The sequence below is a fragment of the Gymnodraco acuticeps genome, unplaced genomic scaffold (assembly GCF_902827175.1).
Source record: "Gymnodraco acuticeps unplaced genomic scaffold, fGymAcu1.1, whole genome shotgun sequence".
NCBI lineage: Eukaryota > Metazoa > Chordata > Actinopteri > Perciformes > Bathydraconidae > Gymnodraco > Gymnodraco acuticeps.
Genome location: NW_022990224.1, coordinates 695351 through 721829, shown reverse-complemented (window position 1 = coordinate 721829; position 26479 = coordinate 695351). Strand labels below are relative to the sequence as shown.

General features: G+C 40.9%; 1 protein-coding gene across 4 annotated transcripts in view; it reads left to right on the top strand.

Annotated features, from left to right (window-relative positions):
- srpk2 (SRSF protein kinase 2) overlaps window positions 1-26479 on the top strand; it is a 70871-nt gene that overhangs the window by 24376 nt on the left and 20016 nt on the right. For all 4 annotated transcript variants that reach the window (XR_004569244.1, XM_034218672.1, XM_034218673.1 and 1 more), the window contains 5 exons: window positions 20276-20427; window positions 22969-23077; window positions 24998-25085; window positions 25789-25876; window positions 26322-26428. Coding sequence is in view for 3 of the 4 variants with exons in the window: in XM_034218672.1 (XP_034074563.1) it covers window positions 20276-20427; window positions 22969-23077; window positions 24998-25085; window positions 25789-25876; window positions 26322-26428 (544 nt within the window). In the remaining variant the exon portion in view is untranslated. The remainder of the gene's footprint in view (window positions 1-20275; window positions 20428-22968; window positions 23078-24997; window positions 25086-25788; window positions 25877-26321; window positions 26429-26479) is intronic.

Genomic DNA, 26479 nt, shown 5'->3' with positions numbered 1-26479 from the left:
TGGGCTGGATACATGCAGATAGTAATCACAGCAGGTGTTGCTTTTACTAAAATAAGGCCATCATCATACTATCTATTTGCAGAAGTTGGCAGCTCGCCATTAATATGGCAAGGAATGTGTTGGAAAGATCTATCTTACTGAGATGCTAGTGCAGATGATTAGATGCTTTAAACATGTGTGCAGAACTCTGTTGAAGTCACTTGTTGGTTAATGAAGTGATAAATCAACGGTAAATGACTCATCGTCTGTTTTGGTAATCAGTTCGTTATAAATTGTAGCAATTTATCCATCATAAATGCCAAATATTCTCTGCTTTCAGTTTCTCAAATGTGATGATTGCATTTCTTGTTTTTTATCACTGTAAGTTGAATATATTTTGTCATCAGGCTGTTGGCCGGACCAAACGGGCGACTGTCTCCTCGCCTCAATCTCCTGTGGTCAATGGTAACACAATTGATGCAGCTTTTGATTATGTTTATAATTACAAGGTACAGACACAATACAATTCATGGTTATTATTAATAAGAGGTTATAGACATTATGTGTATGTTACACTTAAAGCAGCATGACCTGATTTGGAAGTTTGACCTAAATTGTGGTCATTTTAGGACATATCAGTAAAATGTTCTGACTACATTTGCACCCCAGCCGCCATGAACACACACACACACACACACACACACACACACACACACACATCAAAAATGCAGCAGAATGCATTGAATAGCTCGTGTTTTTTAAACCAAAAGGATGGATGGATTTGAGCTTGAAAAGAGCACTGTGACACGTTTTTCCGGAGCACTTGCATTAAAGAGACGATCCCTGTTGTGTAACTTGGCACTTGAGGCATGACTGAGATGGATGGAGGACAAGGAGTGTCTGTGTGTGAGTGTTTTGACATCCTTGTTGCGTGGGAACAGCTTAAAGCTTCTCTCTGAAGGGTGACAGCACGTCGGTTTAGGTCCTAACCAATGCTGTTGGGTGGGAGGGCTTATGTCCTTTTGAGGAGATTTCTTGTAAGGATTAAAAAAAAAAAGAGTTTTATAAATAAACAACCATAGGTCAAGACGTTAAAGGCACTGGCTTGTACAGTAGCTCTTGTAGCTGATACGAGTGCTGAGAGGTCGGGAGTCAACCTCACTGTGTTTGATGCTGATTGTCTCACCTTTAGTCAGTGTGTATTCTAGGGTTTGTGTGTTTAACAGGTGTAACCTGTGCTTACAGAGGAAAAGTTCAAATCCTTTAAGGTGCATGTAATAGATTAAAAAAAGTGGCGTATGAATAGTTGGTTCACTGTCTGAAAGCAGCTTTTAATTCATATGCATGATGTGAGCCTTGTTGTAGCAGGACACAGTAACAAAGAAAGGAAATAAAAAGTCAGAGGAAGATATGAAAGGTAGCATCACAAAAACAGATGAATAGACCAAACGGTTTCTCCAAATAACTGTTATTAAGATATGTGGACGTCAGATGGCACAGACGCAAATGCCCAGCCATTTCCTATTCTACCTAAACATTTCCATCTTGTCTCCTCTTTCATCTACTTGACACCGGTTGAAACGCCAGCTACAGGATACATCCAAATATCCAGCCTCCTTCCTGCTTTCCTTTTCTCTCCCTTAACTTACAGCTCTACACTAAATAGGGTTGCAACCAATGATTATTGTCATTATGAGTTAATCTGACATTTATTTTCCAGAACCAAGGTTAATGTCTTTGAATTGCTTTGTTTTTGTCTGTTCAGCAGAGCAGAACACAAATCCATTTACAACAGATCTTTCAATAGGAAGAGAAATAATCAGAAAATATCTTAATAAAAGTAAAATAATTTTAGTCGCTTTCCAGAAAAAATATCAAATGTGAGGATTTGCTGCCCTTCTTTAAATTTCTATGGGTTTTTGGATTACTGGATGGACACAAATTTGATTTGGGGCATTTTTCTTTCTTTTACAGACTATTGAATACATAAGAAAATAATCAGAAGCCAAATGGATTATAAAAAAGATTGTATTTTTCAGCCCTATTTCACGTCATTTCCTGTCAATCCAACAATCAATGAATCGTCTACTTGTCTAGACTTTCAAAGTACACCAAATCTGCGTATTAGCAAAAATCTGACAGAGATTAAACATAAGGAAAATATAAAAGGGAGGATAAAAGGGCAGATGGAGCAGCAGAGGATGCGTTGTGGAGTATTGGAATGTATCCAGTCAGTCAGTAAGCCAGGCCGATGCAGCAGAAGCATCACATCCAGCTCTGGTGTGACGGCAGCTATCACATTCACACAGTGTATGTAGCTTTGACTGGCCTATACTGCCTCCACCATCTTCTCTAGTCCGCCTCACATCCCTTCAGACACACACAGGTCACACACAAACAGGCACACACAGACATGAGCAGCCCCCGCCATGCAGCAACATGACAATAGCTAATGAAGCGTGGCAGGGAGCTAGCTAGCAAACTAGCCGGTGTGCCCTCCCTGTCTGGCTTCCTGGCCTCCATTATCCCAGCAACCCCCCTCCTATGTCTGGAAAGAAGCAGATTATTGCCTCGACTTTCTCTCTTGCCACCTGCTTTTCCCTTTTACTCGGCCTCCTTTCTCCATTTGACACAGGCAGAAAAGGAGATGCAAGCTTTATTTTTCCATCACTCCAAGATCTTTTAATGATGTAGCAATTGTAAATAAATTAGCATGTGGGTGTTAGTGTAGTCGAAACTACTCGGAAATGTTCAAGACTCCCAAACAAGTCTAACCGGACTGCGTAGCACGACTTTCTCCCCGCAGAATAACACTGGGAATTTCCACCCTGCTCAACTAAATCCTATGTGGTTAATCAGTAATAAGAATCACTGACTCAGGAACAAGACACCTCACGAGTAGTGTGTCCAACACGATTGCCATGGCGATACCCCCAAGGATTGGGTCATGTGATCCAGACCCCGGCACCTGATCTTACGCGAGTGCCTTCGGCAGGGTTGTCAGCCAGTGTAGTGTAGGGTCAAAGGTCAGGTTGTAGTTGAAAAATCTATACACTACAGGGTGATACTGTTAATATAGCGGCGGGGGAAAGTCCCACATCATGTGAAAAAAGGCCCGTTCAGCTACATTTGAAAAAAATGCAAACAAGTCAAATCAATTTATTACATGTGACAGTATGTGAAACTAATCAGTCATGGTTGGTTACTCTTTGTGTGTGTGTGTGTGTGTGTGTGTGTGTGTGTGTGTGTGTGTGTGTGTGTGTGTGTGTGTGTGTGTGTGTGTGTGGTGTGTGTGTGTGTGGTGTGTGTGTGTGTGTGTGTGTGGTGTGTGTGTGTGTGTGTGTGTGGTGTGTGTGTGTGTGTGTGTGGTGTGTGTGTGTGTGTGTGTGTGTGTGTGTGTGTGTGTGTGGTGTGTGTGTGTGTGTGTGTGTGTGTGTGTGTGTGTGTGTGTGTGTGTGTGTGTGTGTGTGTGTGTGTGTGTAGTCCCTGCTGACTCGGTATGTTTACATAAACAGCATTCCAGTCTTTCCTGTGCCGCTTTGCTCATGTTAGATCGTTCACTCTCTTCCCTTTTTATTTATTTTTTATCTTTTCACTATCCCCTTCTCTTCCTGTCTTTATTCTCTCTTCTAATCTTTTTCTTTCTTTCTCGTGGTGTTGCTCCCATTACTAAGGTGTCTCTGTCTGAGCCAGATCTCATGAAGTACTTCACTTAGTGGTGGCATGGGTCATGTTATCTTGACTGTTGCTGTAGAAGAGTTATCAAACAAAACATTGAGACTCAAAATGTGCACGACTTGCTGCATCGTTGGAACAATGAATTACAAACATTTGATTGGATTTCATTATTTTCCGACAACAATCTTACTCTAGGTCCATAAAGTGAATTGCTAGCAGGATTATTGTGCCATTTGCCTCCAACCGTGTAGAAGGAGGATCATATTTGGTTATAATAAGCAATTCCAACAGTGCTACTAATTGACTGCATCTACCCGTGTGCAACAAGAGATATTTAAAGAACATAATGGCTGAAAAACATTCTCTTTGAGTTCCTATCTCACTGTGAAATGGCTCTGAGCTGCAGTGGGGATATGCATGCAGCTTGAGCCTTCCTCTCATTATTTTACAGCTCTCTGCCACCAGCGTATTAGGCTTTTTGGAGTCGACTTTCCTGCTCTGACACCGTGTAAGTTATACTCAGCAGAAACGGAGAAATGGAAGACGAGTGAGAGTGTGGGTAAAGATGGAAGAAAGATGGAAAATGTTTTGATTTTCTAGGGGGGAGAGGAGCATTGGTACAAGTATAGCCCTAGGAGAGAGACTGAAAAGGCGAAGATAAAGACTTTGGAAGAATGCTGGAGAGAAAAGAAAAGACCAAGATAGAGACAGAGAGGGCAGAGAACTGGAAAGGACAGCAGAAACCCCAGGAGAGAGCGGAGGGAGGCGGCTGGGGAGCCTCGGATAGACGGAGATAAAAAGCAGAGGAGGGAAAGTGAGGGAAGATGGAGGGAGAAGATAGATGGCTCTCTGCAGACTTGCGCAGTGTGTTGGGTAATGCTAGGTCACCGGGGGACTAATCTCTACTGATGCTGCGGCGCTGGAGCAGTGGAATGATAATGGCCTGTTTGTGCATGTTGGGGGGGGGAGGCATGTGTTTGTTTGTGCGGCTTTGCATATGGATGTGTGTGAAAATATGACACGTTTGAATCCGGAGGTTCCACTCTCCATTTGTCCACACACACACACACACACACACACACACACACACACACACACACACACACTCACACAACCCCTCATCAACGCCTCATGCCCTGTAGAACTGAGTCACCCCTCGTCTGCTGCATAACTGAGAACAACATCCGTCTGTTGTGTCTGAGTCGAGAACACTGTTCAACTGTGGTCCCTGCCTGCAGCATGGTCATGGGTGTTTATCATTTATTTTGTTATTGACCTACATCAGCTCTGAGTGGGAGGGGTTTCGAGGGCTGTGGACCCTTGAAACGCTTCCAGATTGTCAACATGCCAACTCTCATGCACACTCAGCTCACTCCACCGGCCTGTAGTTTAACATTAGTGAAGTCACAATGCAAACACAGTGGTTTTCTTTCTGATGACGATAGTGTGCACTGCTGAGCCGGGTGTGGTTACCCTGGTGATGGTACTTTCCCCTGCGATCTGGTGAGAGAATAGTGGTTTCAATAATACAATGCAATGTGAAAATACGAGACTACATAATATGACAAGTTAGTATGACAAGGTTTCAAGTTAGAATAACAATTCTAGAGCTGAAAGGATTAGTCGATTTATCAATAACTTGATCTACGGAAGATTATTCTCAGATAATCATTGAATTGTTCAAGTCATTTCACTAGCTAGTTAGTACTAGGTTCACATTTCAATATCTGCAGTTTTAGATACATTTAGTTCAGTTTGCAAAATATGTCACTAAATAAGTAAATCCAACCTGCCTTGAAGTGCATGTTAAAGTCCCTATAGGGTTCTTATTGCAATATTACACATGCCTTAAAATAAAAATGAAATTGTTTTTAGTGATGCATGCCTGCTGAATACAATAACACAACCCCTGCTGCCATTGTGAAATATATTGGACTTGATTAACACATAATTGTAAACCAATTATTTCTGTTAGTTCTAGGTTCATTTGTCCTTCTAAAAGCGGATGGATATAATTAGTGAGCAAACATATTACATTTAAAGTTCTCTGATCTTCATGATATCCTGAGCTGAACTGCCCGACACACAGGTCGTTATTTTTAATTAGCTCCAACTGTTACGACTGCTTTGCACATGACACTGCTAGTCTTTCTGCCAGCTCTTGCCAAACCAGAAGCCCCCATCCTACTCTGCATTAACAGCAATATGTAATGCTTTCGACATCAGACACACTGCTATGCTAATTAGCTGACAAATCAAATGATAAAGTATATTAGGGAACAGCGTATGGGAGCTTAATTAACAGTGGATGTCTTCTCAGAGTGCTCAGAGTTTATTTAAGGTAACGAGTGTGCTGTTACGATGGACGGGTGCTAATATATTCTGGGTGTTGCATTTCAGATCTGTATGAGAGATATCGTGTGGGCGTCTGTTCGTGTGTAAAATCAATGCATCTTGGCCTATGTTATAATACAGTATGTTTGTGTATTAGTGCCTAATGCTTAGGCACTCCAATCTCATCTGGGCATTCAGAAGGATCTTTGGCAGGTGGGTGTCACAGTGCCATGTGACCTCTGCTGGAATTCAGGGCTCGGCTCGTCTTGTCCCTCCACTGTTCAATCCCTGAGTCCACAGCAGAGAGAAGGATCTACCGTACAGTTTCCTCTGTCCCTCCGTCCACCACTTTTACCTTTACCTTATGGAGTTAAGCACGTCTCTGACCACCAAGAAGAGATGGAGTCTGGCTTTGTGCGTGCTCCGTCTGCGCCACAGGGCCCTCCGAAACAGGTAGAGGGGGATGAAAACCAAGACAAATAAAGTCGCAAAGGAGTTTTAGGTTGACAAGGCTAATATAAAAAGTGAAAACAGGGTGTGAGTACTCATTTTTAACTGGTAAAACTAAGTGTTCAGACTTTGGTGGATTCTGTCGTGACTTTTTATTGAACTACGTATTGCTTGTTTACTTCTCTGCAGGAATATGGGTGGATTATTACGCTGCTATGGACATTTTTGCACCCCCATTTGCACTATGTAAATCATCTTTTTTTATATATATATCCTGCTTACTTGAAGTAAACGGTTATTTTGTGTTTTTTGTAAATATTGAGTGTTCTTGCCTTTTTAATGTGTTTTTTTGTATACCTCGGGACTGTGGGAAACAGTATTTCGATCTTTCTGTGTGTACAAACATATTTTGAGATTGACAATAAAGTTGACTTTGACTTTTGAGTTTGAAAAGGTGGCAAATGGAGGGTGGACTGACGGGACTAATGGGCTAAATAATGGTACCTCTCTCAATAAGTGTACTGAATTTCTTTTTGACCAGGAAGTTCAAATATGCTAAATGTCTTTGTGCTTGACCTTTCGGGTTACCCTTTCTTTTTGGAGGTCGATTGGGTGTATGGAGCCTTATAGGATAGCCTACTAACTAGCGCTGCACGATATTGAAAAAAACTGACATTGCGATATTTTTTTCCCCTGCGATATATATTGCGTTTTTTTAAACTATATTTAACCGGATAAAGGATTTTAGTCACGGACGTCTGGATCTTAACTGGTTGACTCATCATACCTTAAGTCATGATCTAACATGTCATGATAATGCATATTGCTTACCCTCAAATAAAGGGGTTCATCTGTGAATGAAGAAGAGAAGAACCTTTTTGTATCCAAAATAGTTCCAGATGGCAGATGTTGCTTTTCTTTTTGGAAGTAAATCTTCATTCTCGCCGGTATTGTCCTCCTGTGCCTCGCTCATTTTTTACCGGTGTTTTGATGGTCTGCAAACTAGCGGGGCCTGCTGTGATCTGATCAAGAATGATTGTGATTGGTGGTTTGCTGTGCATGCAGAGCCAGCATGTCACTCACTCAAGTACCCCTGACATGAGAGCCGCGCAAGTTTTCCTTTTGTAGCAAGCAGCAAAATAATTGTAACATGACGTGTTTGAGTTAATTAAAAAAAAAAATATATATATATATATATTATAAAACATTTATAAAATCGCACGTCCCTGCGATGTGCATATCGCGGTTATCGCCATGACACGATATATCGTTCAGCCCTACTACTAACACAACTTGGTGTTCAAGAGCTTAAATAATTCATTGACTATCTTGATCAGGGCCGGCCCTGACCAATTTGCCGCCCTAGGCAATATTTTAGCTGGCCCCCCCCCCCCCCCCCAAAATGCAGACACTCACTATGATTCGCGCGTGCACGGTTGTGGCATGACCACCAAAACAGAAAGATATGGACACAAGATGTGTGCAACTGTATTTAGTTTCCTATCCATTTCAACATGATTTGAGTGGGGGGGGGGGACCTCACCTCCTCTAGGGGGGTCCAGGGGCATGCACCCCCGGGAAGACTTTTTTTTTTTTATATTGAAGTTAAAAGCATCAATCTGGTGCACTTTGCAACATTGGGAGATCTATGGAAACATCTCTCAACACCCATATGAAACAGAACTGTAAACAGATTTTCTTTTTCTTTATGGATATTTTACAAATCACTCCCCTTTCAAACTCTATTCTTGTTTATTAATAACAACTTTTTTGTACTGTCAGTATTTTATACCTGTTTTTCATCTATTCTCTTATTTTTTTTATAACTATAATGATCATATAGAGGTGTGCCTTTACCTCACTGAGCTGAGGTTATCACCCCGCGGCCGCTTACAATGTAAATTCCAATGTTAATAAAAGCACACAGAAGCTGTGTATGTTTTTTGGGAGTTTGATTTATTTTAAATGAATACAAATACAAATACAAAATAAATTAAAACCTATAATTGCACACTAAAACCATTATTTAAAAAAAAAGAACAATTTCACATAAACCTTTTTACTGGGACTGGGGCAGTTCAACTTGATTTGGGGGGGGGGGGGGTGCCATAGTTTATGGGCGCTGTACGCGTAGTTCTGTTAGTATAAGATAATAAGATGTACTTTGTTGATCCAAAATCGGGAAATTGTGTATTATGAAATTTAAAAAAGATTTTATTTTTAATTTCTAACTTTTTTTTTCTTTTTCCGGCGCCCCCTATGGGTTGATGCGCCCTTAGCATTCGCCTATACTGCCTATGCCGAGGGCCGGCCCTGATCTTGATCATTAATTAACTGTTGGATTGTTGAAAGGAGAAATAAGACTTTACAAGGCATCATCTTGGATTTTTTCTTCACTATTTATAGTATAAATAACCTGCAGCCCAAAATGGTCTTAAGTATGTTTTAAGAAAGATAAACCGTAGTCAATATTTTATTGGTGCAACATTTGTCTAGGCCTGGATCTAAGGGAAAGATAAGATAAACGGTACCACTTTACAATAAGACTACCCTTATAAAGGGTTTACGAATAGTTTGTAATTCATTTATTAATTAGGTTGTGAACACTTTATAAATCATTAGACATAGACATACTTTATTGTCATTTCAACAAGACACAGAGTGTACTATTAAAACGAAATTTTGTTGTACTGGCTTACAGGAACAGGACCATATAAAAACTTGCTAAAATTCTACATATAAATAAATAATAGAGACGTGGTGCTGATAAAATTAAAGATAAAGTGTGCGTTTAAAATATAAATACTTACTATACATATAAATAAAATAGACATACTATATAACAAATATGTGCTCTTTACACAGCGTGATGTAATCTTTATGTTACTGGTCTACTTGCTGTTCAGCAGTCTGATGGCATGGGGGAAAAAGCTATTGCAGAATCTGGCTGTTTTGCTCGTATTAATAAGCTTTTATAAGACATGAGCTAAACAGGGCGACTGTGACCGGTTGCTTGCCAAATAGTGAGCCCACATTTATCTGTACTGCTAAGCCTTATACTGGCTACCTAGCTTACTTCGTCTTCTTCATCAGCCAGCATCCTTGGTATCTGTTGCTCACTGAGTTGATTCTGCAAGTAGCCAATATAAGGCTTAGTCATCTTGCCAAATAGTGAGCCTGTGTTGATGTATGAAAACTCTTTTTAAAAGATAAACATAACTGATTACAATGAGTGATCTAGTTGAACCACTTATGTGTTTTTAAAGCATTGAAACCTTTGCTTTTTGTGTTGCTCTTGACATGTGACTCACTTATTTTAGCATTGTGGTTTAAACCCGGTCAAATCATGTTTCTATTTGCATTCATGAAAACAGCAAACAAGCTTGCATGTGTCATACCAGAGAAGGTGCAATGATCGCTGCTATTTTCTAAGTCATTTATCTCAGGAACACATCATGTCTGAAAAACATCAACACAGCGATTCAAATTGAACAACCTTGATTTGTTTTTGTATATACATTTTGCATAGAATAAATCAGAAATTAGTAGGACTTTAATTAAAGGTGGCGGGGTAGGTAAGTTTGAGAAACCGGCTCGAGATACACTTGTTGTTATATTCCATGGAATGCTCTTAACATCCCGATAGCAATGAATATCTGAAGCGCTTTGACAACAAAATCCATACAAAAATGTCATCTGTGGAAGCCGTAGAACTGTAAAAACACGACCAATCATTTGAGCCGGTCCGGCTAAAATAACTGGATGGCCTACCTGCCTGTCAGCCTTCCATCTGTGCACAAACTTATCTCGTGCCCTCATTGGTCATGTGCGCGTTCGTGTGTGTTGGAGGAGGGGCTCTGTGAGGAAGTGGCAGATTTTCTCCGGTTGTGTATTTTCAAATTCTAGCGCGCTCGAGCTGGTTTCTCCAAAATTACCTACCCCACCTTTAACTGTAGACTTCTGCAATGTTGCCGTTTTGAGGAATTACAATTGGACAACATGCATGTGATTTTTGACACGTATTGTAGTGATGTGTATCCAATAAGCGTCCTGTTTCGGCTCTTCCTTTGATTGACAGGTGTATATTGTATCATATTGTAGTTCTTAGGACAGCGTTATATACTGTATATAGATCTAATTAATGGTGACATTCACTTTGATTGGCAGTGGTTACTAGAAATGATTTAGAGCCTGCTTCTGAAAACTAATAACGTTGTGTTACTTTTCAAAAAGATTATTATTATACCTAGCTCGAAAATAGGCCTTTGCTTTCAGTCAAACCCCTTGGGAGTGGTGACGGCTCATAATTAACAGTCACATTTAAAGCAACACAGATGAATCATGTAATGTTGATTTAACTATGGACTTTGGAAGATTCGGTTGCAATGTCACTTGTTGCTGCTTCTCAGTTTTATCATACAGGATTCACAAACCTAAGTTAGTCAATTGAGGTACATAATGCTGGTAAATTAGGTTTATTGTCCAAGCTAATTCAAGTATATATTGGGTTCTGATCCTTTTGCATCCTTGCTGACTGTCAGTAAAGACCATATCTTAACAGCTGAAGAACATACTAGATTGAGGGAAGACTTGTGTATACTGTACTTCCTGTGTGCTTACAGTATGTTTGTAATAGCAAACATACTGTACTTGTGACGCTCTCGCTTGCTTGTGTGTGCGCGGATGTAACCTCAATAATACCGGGCTTTGTGGCATGGCTGACGTCATTGGAATGTATAAATACAGAATGCAGTGAATGAGTGCACTACATAGACAGGAGCGCAGAGGGTAAAATGCACCGCACAATGAAAGATACAGCAGATACCCTATGGCGGTAGGATGCTTCTATACTGAGCAGAAGAAAACATGAACCCCATGGCTTTTTCTACAACACAGCACACATGAATATAATACTTAGATATGGTTTTCTTGGTGTGCATCTATGCTATTCTGGGTTTTCGAGATGTGCACTTTGGATGTTGTTTTTAGGAGATCGAAATGAGCTTGTCCTAGTCGGTCTGCAGTCATGTCACTTGACTCCCACTGCCTCTAGGCGTTGTGTGTTTGGGTACACGTGCGCAAATACGCCCCCCCCCTAAACAACCATGTAGGGCAGTGCTCCTCTTTCCAAATGCAAATTGTATTCCAAGTCAACTGGTTTTATCACAGAGGGTTTGCATGCAGCCTTGGGTGTCTTTGTGCTGCAGGTTTATTTGAGTGCATCGACATGTTTATATTTGTGCGTTTTACAGCGGATTGTATCGATTTCGCCTATTGCCCTTTATCATCTTTAAGTGTGTTTGCATGTGTGCCCCTGTGTAAACGTGTATGCATTATACATCCGCTGTAGAGTTCAGTCAATGCAGCGTAGCGTGTGGTCTTGTATCCATTGGCTGCCTGTGGGGAGTTTGAACAACAGTCGATTCAGCCTCTATAGATCGGTGTGGCTGAACCCTGCAGCACAAAGCACAGCACGGTTACTCTGCATCTATTAATGTGAAGCTACAGTATTGAGATTAATCATGGGACGATGCAACCCCATTACAAACGTCAAAATATGGCTTACAGTACTGATTTCTATGCTGATTAGCCGGTGCTTTTATCCAGAGGCACACCGTACATTGTGTGAAAAAAAAGCAGGTCAGCGTCTTGTGTAACATCATCTCCGTAGAATGGCTATTGATGAACGCATGAGTTGCTCTGAAATGCATAGATTTGTTTGGTTTTGTTGAGCACACTTTGCATTTCTTTACAGCATTATAACAGGAGCTCAGAAAAAAAGAGGCAGAAATCTACCTGCATGCAAAATAAATATTGCATCCTGCATTAACAGTTGATGCAGCTGTCAAAATGCTGTAAAATTAAGAAGTGTATTTTAAGATCTGAACCAGTGAGATTTCACTTTCTCCTTCTCCTTGATAACAACATGTTACATCATTGAGGAAATCAACATCTAGCTCCAGTCTTTCTACAGTTGCAAGTTAACCTTATTACACTGTTTACAAATGATTTGAACATTATTCTTTGTAATGGTGGCAGAGGAGTCATTAGAAGTGGCAAAAGATCAGCAACACATTCCACTCATACAGAGCACATTGTTCCAGCATAACTGCTCGTTATGTGGCTTACCTGCAAGATCCTCGCCAAGCTGGATGCTTTTGGAGGTCAAACTCGGGTCTCTCTATGTGACAAAAACACAGATGTTTCTTACCAGAGGCCTGATGTTTTACAGTCTTCATGCTTTGTGGGGTCACAGTATTGCTGGTCATTAATCACTGAGAGCTTTGTAGAATTCTTCCTTTAAGGTTAACACAGGAGTACATAGCCTTGACACTTTGGATCATAGTCCTCAGTGGTTATTTGAAGAAAGCCCAAGCTTTTTTTGTCCCTTTGGGAATTAAAACAGATACACAGGAAGAATGGTGGAAATGTAAATTCACTAAAAGGAAGGAAATCTAAGCAGCATGAACACAAATCAGTGTCAGTTACCACAATAGTGTCTATAATAGAAAGGTTGTGATTTTATTCAAGTTAAAAAAAATAATAATAACCCATGTTCAATTCAGAAAATTGGCTTGCTGCTGTGTTAATAATAATAATAATACATTTTATTTCTATAGCGCTTTTCTTGAACCCAAAGACGCTTTACATTTGGGAGGGAGGGTAGACAAACAAAACAAAAACAAAGCCAACAAAGAAACAAAACAGAAAAGCAGTCAGGAGGAAGTTGGTTGAGAGGGGGGGGGGGTGTTGCATTACGATCAAGGCTTTCACAAGAGGTCTGTACGGAAATGAAACAGCCTTTTTCTATTATTCCATGAGGGACTGAATTATTCAGGTTTGGGAACAAAAAAATAATACATGAACTACAAAAAAGTGAGCTTACCTGTCCCATGTTCAGTTGCTAGCTGCTCACCTAGCTTGATCTTAGAAGCTACTTGCTACATTAATTGCTAGCCTAACACACCTGAATCAACGTCTGAGTTGGTGGGTAACGTAGGTGCAGGATTTTGGTTTTGCTGCATCAATTAGATGTTTTAAAACTTGAAGTCTTGTCATAATGTATATAAATGAACGACTGGCGGTATGAAACAGGATCCGTCTGAGCCATAATGTGCAGATAGAGGTAATGTGGGGGCAGCGCAGCCAGTGGCGATGTGCTGTATTCTGAAAATAACGGTGAGATCTCAGCTCTCCGCACAGACTCTGGAGGAGAGGAGAGAATGAGTCAGCTGCCCGACTGAGCCAAGATGGAGGGACGGAGAGAATGAAAGATTAACGATGAATCAATCAGAGGTAGAGACTGTAGGAATGGTGTAGCGGAGCTGAAGGACACCCGCGGTCTGAAACCCACGACTCAGCATTGAGAGTGGAGGACGGTGCTCTTGTTGCTAAGGAATACCTGTTACCTTGGTGATAATGAGAAATGCTTAAGGATGAGTCATCAAGTGTGAACTTGAGAGAGGTCAGCTCCTCTATACGGCTGCTCCGAGGTGTTTTGACGCTCAGGGGTTTCCTGGGGTATCCAGATGTAATTAACAGCATCGCACATCATTGATGTCAGGTCTCAGTAGGCATGCGGGGACAGCAGGGGACAATATGGAACATTGAAAATAATAATAATTTGTCTTGTCAATCGGGACCAGGGAAATGAAAAAATGAATATATAAATTGCAAAGAGGATATGCAATGAAACAGCAGGTTCCAGATAGTTTTAGGTCTCTCTCCAGAACTACATGCTGACGGGAACATTGTGTAATTGCATTAGCACTTGTATTTTGGCCTGCTTTAGCAGAAAGGACAAGCCTGACAAAGCAAATCTTAATCAAAATAACTCATTATATACACATAATACACACAAGCAACAAAAACAAGCCACAGCATACACAAATATGTATCGACTGAAATACAAAAAAAGTGTATTCGACAGGAGGAAGAAGAATTCACAAACTAATAAACCCTCTAAATATTTTATCCAGTGAAAGATTTTGACTACTCGAGCCTCCATACCTACCTCCACCACCTATTTAAAGTCATTCAAATACTAATTAAATACATTGGTGAGCCACATAATTGCGTAGGTGGCCTGTCGATCCATACAAATAAACCTCAGCTTATTTGGACTTCACATACACCATCCAACTGTTGTAAATACTAACCAAAATAAAACTGGATAAACTACAGTGCCCATTTGTTTAACCAATTATTTAGCCTTTCAGAAATGAACCCTGACCATTAATGGATTGTTAAGGCTGATTGATTATCGATCTATGTTTTGAATCAAACACCAATACAATATATTTTCAAAGTGCCAAGCTTTAACTTCATTGTAATAATGCTACCAGTGATATCTTGTAATTGTTGACAAGTAGCTGTATTTATATCCAAATAAATGCTTGTTTAGACGGCTCTAAAAAAACGCCTCAGACGTAATTACACAGTGAGCTACGATGAGGAATTTACTAGGAAATCTTGCTTTACGATTGGTGAAAGATCCAGTCGTCTGTTTCCATCTGTTCCCTGTGGACTTTGTGAAACGAAATCATTTTCGTGCTTAATATCCTCCACAACCCGCCGCACAGCGTAGCATTTCCACTGCAGTTAGATGAACTCATGCAGATGACAGAAATTGTTTTCAACTGTATCCTCAGCTTATTAGCATGAAACTACAACATCTTAACACATGTGTGGTTCTTTTGTCTCCTGCTGTACACACTATGTTGGATCCAGAAAAAAAGTGCCAAGCAGTTGAAAATGTAACACTGGGACTACAGATGCCATTGCAAGGCGTGATAGTGGAAATGCTGAGTCTGAAAACGGGCCGTGTGTGTGTTTGTGTTTGCTATCTGTCCACACACTTACACTTGTGTTAAGGTGTCAGGAGCAGCCTGGGCATGTTCACACACATAACAAGAAGTTCAAAGATAAACGGCACATTCTGCAGTCACTTCCTACACAGTACAAAGTTAGTATCGCTGAGAGACACCTGTCTGAACCCGTCAAATACTAGAACAGTTTTACCAGTTTCAAATGAGTGATTTACCAATAAAGTAGTCCCAGGAAAAAATAGTTTAGAAGTCCATGAAACATGTCTTAAACGTGCATTACTGCAGGAGTCAGCAACACAAATAGACATAGACTTCTCCCACACGTGCCCAAATACACTAGTGAAGCTGAACTACTGCATTGTTTATGCCGTACTCATTTTCTTCTCCGTTTTTTTTCTTCTATACACACTTTAAATTACTGCTGGGTTCATTTTGTCCTACCCCCGGCTTAACAAGCAAGCGGTACGTGTGCAATGAGGAAAATAACAGTGATCAACGGTATGGTGCTGTGGCACACTGTACAAAAATAAAAGGTACCTCAGAAAAGACTTTGCCTTCTAGCTTGTGCCATATTGGTTGGTCTTTAACTATTTAAAATGTAGATGCTTAGTTACAGGGCTCAAAGCTCAATGAGAGTGCTAGCTGCTGTGCATATGTGAGGTATAAGTAAACCCTTTGGTTGAGGAGAACATTGATTCAGCTAGTGTGCAAATGACTGCAAGTAAGTGCAGGAAATTGATTATTACACCTTCAACCAAAGGAAGGAGCATGGTAAGTGTGACTGCTGCTGAATCTCAGTGTGGTAAATTTAAGAATCACCATTTCAAACTACTGATTGTGGTGGTTTTGTTTACAATAGTTGACATCTTTCAAACCTGATCTAAAGAATGAAGAAATGCAGGAATGACTTGTTTTTGTAGAGGGTATTTAACAAGGTCACAGTGTTACATAATGCTCTGTACAGTTCGGCAGTGAAGTGGCACAGTGCGTCAGTGAAGGAATGAATGGATTATGCGGTGATGTGCGTCCAAGAAAAACCTCACCTTTACACAAACAAAAGCAGAAAAGATCAGATCACAAACACCCTCTTAATGTGTAATTACACAAAAGGAGCACTGTGTGTTTGAAGGTGATGACCTTGGCTCGATGTGTGTTTGTGTTCAAAGACGAGTTTGTTGTCATCCTCATGTTTGTTTACCACTTGCTCAGCACTGAGTCTTTATCCACCTCCACCTGGTATTTAGTGGAATTCAAAGTGGAATGATGTGCAGTGTGTCTCGGTGTGGATTGAACTTTGTTTTCCTGCCTGATTGTGTCCTTGCTGTTATTTGTTTTCCTCCTGTCTCGCTCTGTTTCTGTTTTTTTCTTCTATTGTCTGCTGCCTTTGTTTTTCTCTGCTTGTCTCTCTCTTTCTGGCTTTCCACCTCTCTATTTGTCTCTGCTTGTGCTTGTCTGCCTGTCTCTCCCTCCCTTTTATTTTGTTCTCAACGTCTCCTAGCTCTCTGTATATATCATTTTGTCTCTCTTTCTGCTTATGTCTATGTCTGACTTTCTCTTTCTTCTTTCTACCCTCTTCTTTGACTCCGAGTCTTCCTCTTCCTTGTTTCTCTTCAACTCCCCCTCTTTCTGGTTTCTGTGTCTTTCCCCCCTCGCTTCATCTTCATTCTCTCGCCGTCCTCCCCCTGCTCTATCTGTCTCTCAGGCTGTGGCGTCTTTGCTCTCTTAATGTTTTTGCTGCTTGGCTCGGGTCCAGGAAGTTATGGGAGGCTAAGTGAGTACAGCCAATGGCAAGAAGAGACGTGATGTATGACACCCTACGTGACTGCTTTGGTAAAGAAGCAGCATCCTTCTGCAAGGACACAGCCCTCTAGTGTGTGTGTGTGTGTGTGTGTGTGTGTGTGTGTGTGTGTGTGTGTGTGTGTGTGTGTGTGTGTGTGTGTGTGTGTGTGTGTGTGTGTGTGTGTGTGTGTGTGTGTGTGTGTGTGTGTGTGTGTGTGTGTGTGTGTGTGTGTGTGTGTGTGTGTGTGTGTGTGTGTGTGTGTGTGTGTGTGTGTGTGTGTGTGTGTGTGTGTGTGTGTGTGTGTGTGTGTGTGTGTGTGTGTGTGTGTGTGTGTGTGTGTGTGTGTGTGTGTGTGTGTGTGTGTGTGTGTGTGTGTGTGTGTGTGTGTGTGTGTGTGTGTGTGTGTGTGTGTGTGTTGTAAAGCCACAATGAAAAATCTCAATGCCAAGTTATGTTGTTCCTGCATTGGAAGAACCGCTGCCGTTGTGCGAGTGTTTTTGTTGGCCACGTTAACGCTTTGTGTCCTGGATCATCCCCCCCCCCTTTCTTCTTGCACTGCAGTTGCCATGGCTACGCACCAAGAGGCTCCATCATGTGTCTGAGCCTGTGACCGCAATTTCATAACAGCTTACAAGCGCTGGCTTTGTGTGTTTATATATATTTATTTCTGTCTTAATATAGCTTTTGATCATGCTACTGGTAACCGTGAAATGACACCGAATGGGAAGTGTTTGTCGAGCTTGGTTCTAGTCATACAGGGACATAATTGAAACATCACGTTGTCTTAATGTGAAGATACGATAGAGTCTTGATAAGTAAATGTTAGATTTAATAATGTCAGCCCTTTTCCCAGAACTGATGAATGAGAGCTAGACTCTTACCCTTTAAAGCACATGACACGATTTGCAGATGTACAAGATAGTGACCGGAGAGCTCATCTGACAGGAACACAATCAGATGTGGAAGTGGCTATATTCCCCAATCGCAATGAATGTGAACACGTGTTTTGACGGCATACATCCATTCTGAATGTATTGCAGGCACAGCATATTTTCAAAGATAAGGTCAATAAAAGAGGGAGTTTCCCCTGTTTTTATTTGAATACTATATACTGTAGAGTCAATGAGAGGTTAAAGAGGCCCAGTTATGACTTTTGGAGTGTTATAGGTTTTTGTACATGTAAATGGTCTGCAAAGGCCAAAATCCCTGTGTTCCCTCCAGAGGGTGTTTCTCTCCCACACACACACACACCCCCCCCCCCCCCCCCCCCCCCCCCCTCCTTCCTGAAACAGCTCAATTGGACTCCTTTGTTTACTTCTGGCACATCGTGATATTTCTATGTAACACGCGAGCTTCTATTGGCTAGAGCTCCAACACATTGTACGTGATAGGCTAAGGTGAGGGACATCTCTACGCACTGGATAAATCACAACTGAGCCAACCAGGTGACCAATCAGAGCAGACTGGGCTCTGGTTTCAGACAGAGGGTGAAAAGAGGTGCTGCAGCAAAAATAAAGAGCTTTTTGAACATTAAAGCATGGAGACATGTCACAGTCATAGGTCACAGTAGAGACACTACATACAAATATGAACCTGAAAATCAGCATAATATGCCCTCTTCAAGTTATTCAGCTATTTGCAATTAAAAAAAGCTAAGAATACTGTGAGATAATAAATGTAATTTGCATAGCATAAATGACTTGTCTTAGCCCTTCAGAATAATCTTGTTCCCCTTGGGGTGTCCTGACCTTTAACTTTGGAAACGCTGCAACTGCAACAATGCATCCATGAACAGTAGTAAACAGTAGTTTCATTCAAATTAAAGATTGCAATAAACCTGAAGGCAGTATTTAATTTGACAAATAAGGACCCATAGTTTGCAGTGTCTTTACAAATGAGCACACTGGCAGCGTTGGTGGGAAACAAACAGGAACTTTGCAGGCATGTTCCCGAAACCTACAAATAGCTATTTCCTAAAGCAAAACCCTGAACCCCTGCCTGATCAATCATTGTAAGTCGACCTGGATAAATGCCCAAAAAGTAGCCGGGCTGGGGAAAGAGGCAGCCTGTGCTCTGCAGCCTAATTTATGTTCACTCTCATGGGCTCAGTTCCATTTTAGACCAGCTAAAGGAAGTGGAACAAGGCTTAAGACTGTGGAGATCAACTTTGTCTTATCAAGTCTAATCTATCGATGTGTCATTACTGTATATCATTTATGATGGCGTCAATGTCATTTATCACCTCATACATATTAAGAATACCTGCTACATACCGGTAATACTACATTATTCAGGAATTTAAGAAGAAAATGTTTTTGGATGAATTCCAGTTTTTCTGGTGATTCATGTCTGAAGTGCGTGGTGGGTGTTGATCGGTTCAACCTGACTGTCTGTGAGCCACAAACAATATGAGCCCATCAAGCAACGCCTGTTATGGTTTAGACAGGGCAACAGTTCAGTAATAACGTTTATGGTTATTCCATTCAATCACAATTCTCATTTTCAGAAATCTTTGTCAGTAACAAGTTGAATGTCTGTCTTAGCATTGGATCTAAATGTCTTGAGAGTATATACATCTTTTAAGGTACAGTTTTGACACAATATATCAATTGACACATTTGTTTTTATAGCTTTGTTGAAATTAGTTGATACAAAAAACGATCCTGTTATTGGAAGTGGTTGTAGAAGTAACAAGATCAAGTGCTCTACTTTTTTGTCTTAAATGTTAAAGGGGCTTTCAGTTCAGTTCTGTTGGCCAACAAAATATAATCAGTTAGCTCGGTTCTATCTGTGTTGACCAAAAAACGTTTGATGTAATATATTACTTATTTCTGATGGTTTTATTGTATTGGAATCACGTAAAGTTTCTGGTGTTGTGATGTCTTTCTTCTTCTGCCTTTATGCCACTTGGATCTTTCATTTATTCCAAAATTGGACGTATAAAACATCTCTTCCCGAGCTATTTTTCTGTCTGACCAAATATCTTTAGAAAAGCAAATATAAAAGTGTTCTTTGCTTTTGTATTAGCTGGATGATTCACTTTTGAATGATGCCAGTCAGAAGCAAGTTATTATTTAGTCATTAGTCATCGGCACCTAAAGCTCAGTCTAAAGGTGCCCTCGCTCTGATACCAAAATATACCAAAAATGTTCATACTGGGAGTTTGTTTCCTGTACAAAGTTAGCTGAAAGGTTACCTAACTGCCTCTCCTCTGCTGTGTGTGCAGGCCTGAGACGCAGCAGAAAGCCCCGGTGACTGCCCCCCCTCCCCCACCTCCCCCTCCGCCTCCCCCCGAGCCGGCAGGGCCCCCGGAGCCGGAGGAGGAGATCCTGGGCTCCGATGATGAGGAGCAGGAGGACCCCGCAGACTACTGCAAAGGTCAGAACGAAACACACACACACACACACACACACACACACACTCAAATCATCAATGGTGGAGGAAGTACTCAGATTTGATTAAATGTGGCAATACTGAGTTATAAAACGTCTCTGTCCTGTATTCAAAATATTACTTAGTGCAAAGTATTGGCATCCAAACATCAACAACAAAGTCAATTTCAGAATTACATTTAATAAATGAATTGAATATGAAGCATTAGTGTTTTCATCAGAGCAGGTACATGTGGAGCTTATCTTAATGACTTTATATACTGCTGCTGGATAACCTAACCCATATTAATATATCATATTTTATTTATTAGTTCTATTTTGTGTTGGCAAATATCTGAATCTTTAATCTGTACTGATATACAGTAAAAACTGCAATATTTGCTAAACATTTTTTTGTAGAATAGCGATATAAAGAAGCATAAAATGGAAGTAAAGAGTACCTCCAAGTTTTATTAAAGAACAGTACTTGAGTACTGCTCTCCACCGCTGAAAATCATCAGCCCCATCCCATTACTTCCACACTCTACATATGTCTTACATATTTTAAGAAGGTCTCACACCGTCTCCTCTCTCTGCTTATGTGATGCTTTTCTTCATTTCTCCTACCTTCTTGATGGCTCTTAGTCGTTGTGACACTGATATTTCAAGGTTGTTTAGATCTGATAGGCTGGCTCCCTGCTGTGTCTCAGGATGCCAAAAGCTATTCTGTCTGCTAAGAGGTTCATTTTCAATACACGGCTCTGTTTCAAAATGCTGCGCCCTTTCTGTAAACACTGTGGCCATTACACTTATCATTTGATATCTTTTGGAAAAAATAGCATATTTTACTGAGCTGAAACCTAAATATGCCATGATTTCCTTTAGGCATAACATACCTTGATGTATCATGAAGCTTTGGAGGAAAACTCTTGATTTGTACGAGGTTGTTTTTGAAGCCAGACTGTCTGATCTCACTTCAGTAAGGTGAAAGACTAAAAGAAGAAAATACTTTTTTCACTGATTTTCTGTCAAAACAAAGTGACTTTCCTCACAGAGCCCTTTATGTTTTGGCCTTATGATTTATTTCTGAAAATGTTAAAGTTAAGTTTAAGCCTTTTATTGTCATTATACACGGAGTATAACGAGATTCAGAGTGCAACTCTGTCCCGGTGTGCAAAAAATACAAACGCATACATAACACTAAAAAACACGGCAATAGGACAGACAACATAAACAATCATACATTCATTTAATAAATAGTTAAAAATATTGATATACAAATAGTATATAAAGTGCATTAAAAGTGTGTGTATGTGTGAGAATGGTTACGGTTATTGTATTATGTGTGGTGGTTAAGCAGCCTAACGGGGGTAGAAACAGTTTTTGAGTCTGTTTGTCCGTTTAAGACGTTTAAATACCATATAATGCATGTTGTACCTCTTTAGGAGAGGTCCATATATCGTATAGTATTATATTATTATGATCAGTAGTAGCAATAGTAGTATTCATCGTGGTACTGTTCTGTCTACATATTTTGGCCTCTCCTACCTTCTTGCTATTTTATTCAAAAGTACACTACTCACCAAGTTGGAGTTCAATAAGATACACCTACAACAAATGTTACCCTGGCAAGCAGGACCTTGCTCTCTGCCAGCTGGTGCTGTCATTGTAAACACAACAGAGAGGTCAACAGAAAGAATTACTGAATTCATTTTGGTTTAACCTCCTTACAGTATACTGTATGCGCCACCTTTTTTGTACACAAACCTAAATGGTAAATGGACTGTACTTATATAGCGCTTTATCCAGTCTTTACAACCCCTCAAAGCGCTTTACATACTACATGTCATTCACCCATTCACACCCATTCATACAGAGCAGTACCACTTGCTCTAGGACCTAACATTCACACACATTCACACACCGTTGGCCATGCCATCGGGAGCAACTCAGGGTTAAGTATCTTGCCCAAGGATACATCGACATGTTGGCAGCACGGGCTGGGATCGAACCCTAAAGATAACAGACACAAAGAACAATGGTTATTGTTCTTGCATTCCTTTGATTAACCCTGTGATTCTAGTCTCTTATGAAAGGTACCTTGCATTTTTAGTAATATTGTATATATAACTAATATAATATAAATATGAATTCCTGCGGCGCCACATCTGCTAAAAATGTGTATTGCTGTATTTTTACATTTATTGAAGACAATTCTTAACAATACTTAGTAATGCACAATGCTTACTTAGGCTTGTTTAATAGATATCCATCCAACCTTTATTTTGTACTTAACTTAGTAATCTATTTACTGTTTTGGCTATCAAACGTTTGAACGAGAAAAAATCTATCTTCTCAAAATCCAAGGTCACACCTTCAAATGACTCCTGCTCTTTTCTGTTAATTAATCCAAAACACTTCTCTCCCATCTCATTTTCTATCAGTTTGACCTCCCTCCACTTCTTACCCACTAATGGATTTCATGTCACTGACTGGTTATCTCTAGCAGTCGCCTGTAACCTTCCTCCTCTCTCATCATCTCTCTCAGGAGGGTACCATCCGGTGAAGATCGGGGATTTGTTCAACGGGAGGTACCATGTGATCAGGAAATTGGGGTGGGGCCACTTCTCCACCGTATGGCTATGCTGGGATATACAGTGAGTCACGCGCACACACACACACACACACACACACACACACACACACACACACACACACACACACACACACACACACACACACACACACACACACACACACACACACACACACACACACACACACACACACGTACATCATGACCCAGAAAAAGCCCTCAACACACCCTGTCACACACACATATGCACACAGGCTCTTCCCACAGTCCTTCACTTCACCTTGATCTCTCTCTCACACACACACATATACTGTAAACCTCACACACACCACACATGCACCTGTTGACACGAGCTGGCACCTTACCAAGACGACGGTTGCAACCAACACCATCGTGCGCAGACACCAAAGATATTCATTTGCACTATAATGTTGTTTCTTATGTCTTCACGTAGCAACCGGGGTGGATTATTGATGACAGTCTCATCAACCCAGTGTCACGTTTCCCTGGCGCACACACACACACACACACACACACACACACACACACACACACACACACACACACACACACACACACACACACACACACACACACACATACACATACACATACACACACACACACACACACACACAAACAAACTCATTTACTCATGTTGTCACTACTGTTAATTACACTAATGGTGGTCATAAAGTAGTGACTTGGAGTTAAGTTACTTCACACACGATACAGTGAGTCACAGTCCTTGACAAAGGTTATATTCAGTGCGTCTACAACTTTACAGTTTTGGTGTAATCTCGCCCTTCTCATAGCGTCGTTGTCATCTGTGTGACTGTACACTCTCTGTTCAGCACCAATATAGCAGATGAACACAGTTAGAGTGTAACTTCTAAACATAGTGGTGGAGCATTTAGCAGCTAACTAATCAGAGGGGAGTTGGTAGAGACCAAAAACCGAGCTAAAAGAGAGTTAATATTGGATATGTATTTGTTTGGTGGCCCCAAAGTACGGCGGCCGACAGGTGCCAATACGCTACAACGACCCAATACCTTTCCATTAGGAGAAAAGTGCTTCAGAAACGATGCAAAATGAAGAAAACATCTCCACCAACTTGACAAAACATGCGCAGTGTTTAGAAAAAAGCGCTACATAAACAAAACAATGCAAACACAAAAGGCTCCAAATAAAAAGACTCTGCAAGAAGCTTAAAACACAACGGAAACCTGGGGACACTCAAAGTGATGCACACAGGTGGGACCTGGACAAGAACGCTTGTTTACGTTCGGGGATAACAACGTGTTTCTTTAGCAGCGTTTTGTGATGGCAGTGTCGAGTGTATGCAGCGCTTTTTGTAAAGGCTGTGCATGTGTTGTCAAGATGTGTTTTGGCTCATTTGGGTTTTTATATTTGCATCGTTTCTGAAGCTGGAACACATTTCTCTTATTTGAAATGTTTTGGGCTGTTTTAGCGCGTTTGCACCTGTCGGCAAAATAAATATCAGTTATCACAGAGAGCCTACGGGATTTTTAAAGTTGAATATATCAATATGTTTTATTTATTTGTATAAATGTATATCTTGTGTGGGTGTAATCTTGTATCCACTCAGATTAAATCGAATATTTTGCTTTTCAAAAAAGGTGATAATGTTTTATATACTTGGTATCCATGGTGATCTGTACAATAGGTCACGTGACTGGTGTAAGGAAGCTCAAACGGTCCTGATAGCTGCAAACATGTGGTGAATAAAGCATGGTGTGCTGGAGAAGAGATTTGATTGACGTCTCTCATTAGTATTAATGTTATTTAAGTTACAAAATGCCACATTTGCAATTATAATGTGGGTCGTGTGAACAATGGCTCAAAGATGTGTAGAAAGGCATCATGATATTGGTCACTGCTATTTATACGATGCATTAATCAGCATTATTGGCTTAATAGGTATGAACATGAGTGCATGTTTCTGTGTTTGTCATTACAGAGTGAAGAACTTTGTGGCGATGAAGGTGGTGAAGAGCGCGCAGCATTACACAGAGACGGCCCTGGATGAGATCAAGCTGCTGCGATGTGTGAGGATCTGAGCAATTTGACATTCAAGTGTTTGGGAACCTTCCTCTTTCATCTCGCTTTGTTCTTTTGTTTGTTCATATTTGTGTCTTTTGTTTGGACTCTTCTTAGGAAACTTTTTCTACTCCAGTTTTTCATCTTCTTATAAATCCCTTCCCTCCTCTTTCACTCTCTCTTGACATTCGCACCTTGCACCTCCTCTACTCTGGTAACAAGAAACACTAAAGATACGCTGGTCATTTATCTTTCATGCTGGGTGCAGCAGAGGACAGTGACAGTCCATTTTTCAGCATATGTATCTCTCATATCCCTCGCCTCTTCTTTTCCTCTCTCCCCTACCTTCCCTATTCTCCTTCATCCATCCAAATCCCCCTTTCTTTCTTTCTTTATCTTCTAGAATCAGAATCACAATCAGAAACCCTTCATGAGTCAGTGCCTTTATATACAGTCTATGGTCAGTGCAGACAAAGAAAGGCAAATTCAAGTACAGTTAACATACTAGTTTTTAAGTAAACGCACGTTAATAAAATACACATGCATAGTAAGACATTTTTTAATAAGTAGCAGCATTATGAAGTTAGTTTCATTTACTCTCTCTCTGTCCTTTTTCCTCCAGAGTTCTTTGTTTTCATACCATCTGTAATCAATCTTCTCCTCCCTCTTCCTGTCACGTTTGCGTCATCTCGTTGTCCTCTTGTCCCCCAGGTGAGGGAGAGCGACCCCGCAGACCCCAACAAGGACATGGTGGTGCAGCTGATAGATGACTTCAAGATCTCTGGAGTCAACGGCATACGTATCCCAATCAGAAGTGTGTGTGTGTGTGTGTGTGTGTGTGTGTGTGTGTGTGTGTGTGTGTGTGTGTGTGTGTGTGTGTGTGTGTGTGTGTGTGTGTGTGTGTGTGTGTGTGTGTGTGTGTGTGTGTGTGTGTGTGTGTGTGTGTGTGTGTGTGTGTGTGTGTGTGTGTGTGTGTGTGTGTGTGTGTGTGTGTGTGTGTGTGTGTGTGTGTGTGTGTGTGTGTGTGTGTGTGTGTGTGTGTGTGTGTGTGTGTGTGTGTGTGTGTGTGTGTGTGTGTGTGTGTGTGTGTGTGTGTGTGTGTGTGTGTGTGTGTGTGTGTGTGTGTGTGTGTGTGTGTGTGTGTGTGTGTGTGTGTGTGTGTGTGTGTGTGTGTGTGTGTGTGTGTGTGTGTGTGTGTGTGTGTCAAAGATATAGTAGTATTAGTCCTTGACTGTCCGTCCCAGATGTGTGCATGGTGTTTGAGGTGCTAGGTCACCACCTGCTGAAGTGGATTATTAAATCCAACTACCAAGGTCTGCCGCTGCCGTGTGTCAAGAGCATTATCAAACAGGTAAGGAGACACACACACACACACACAAACACACACACACACACACACACA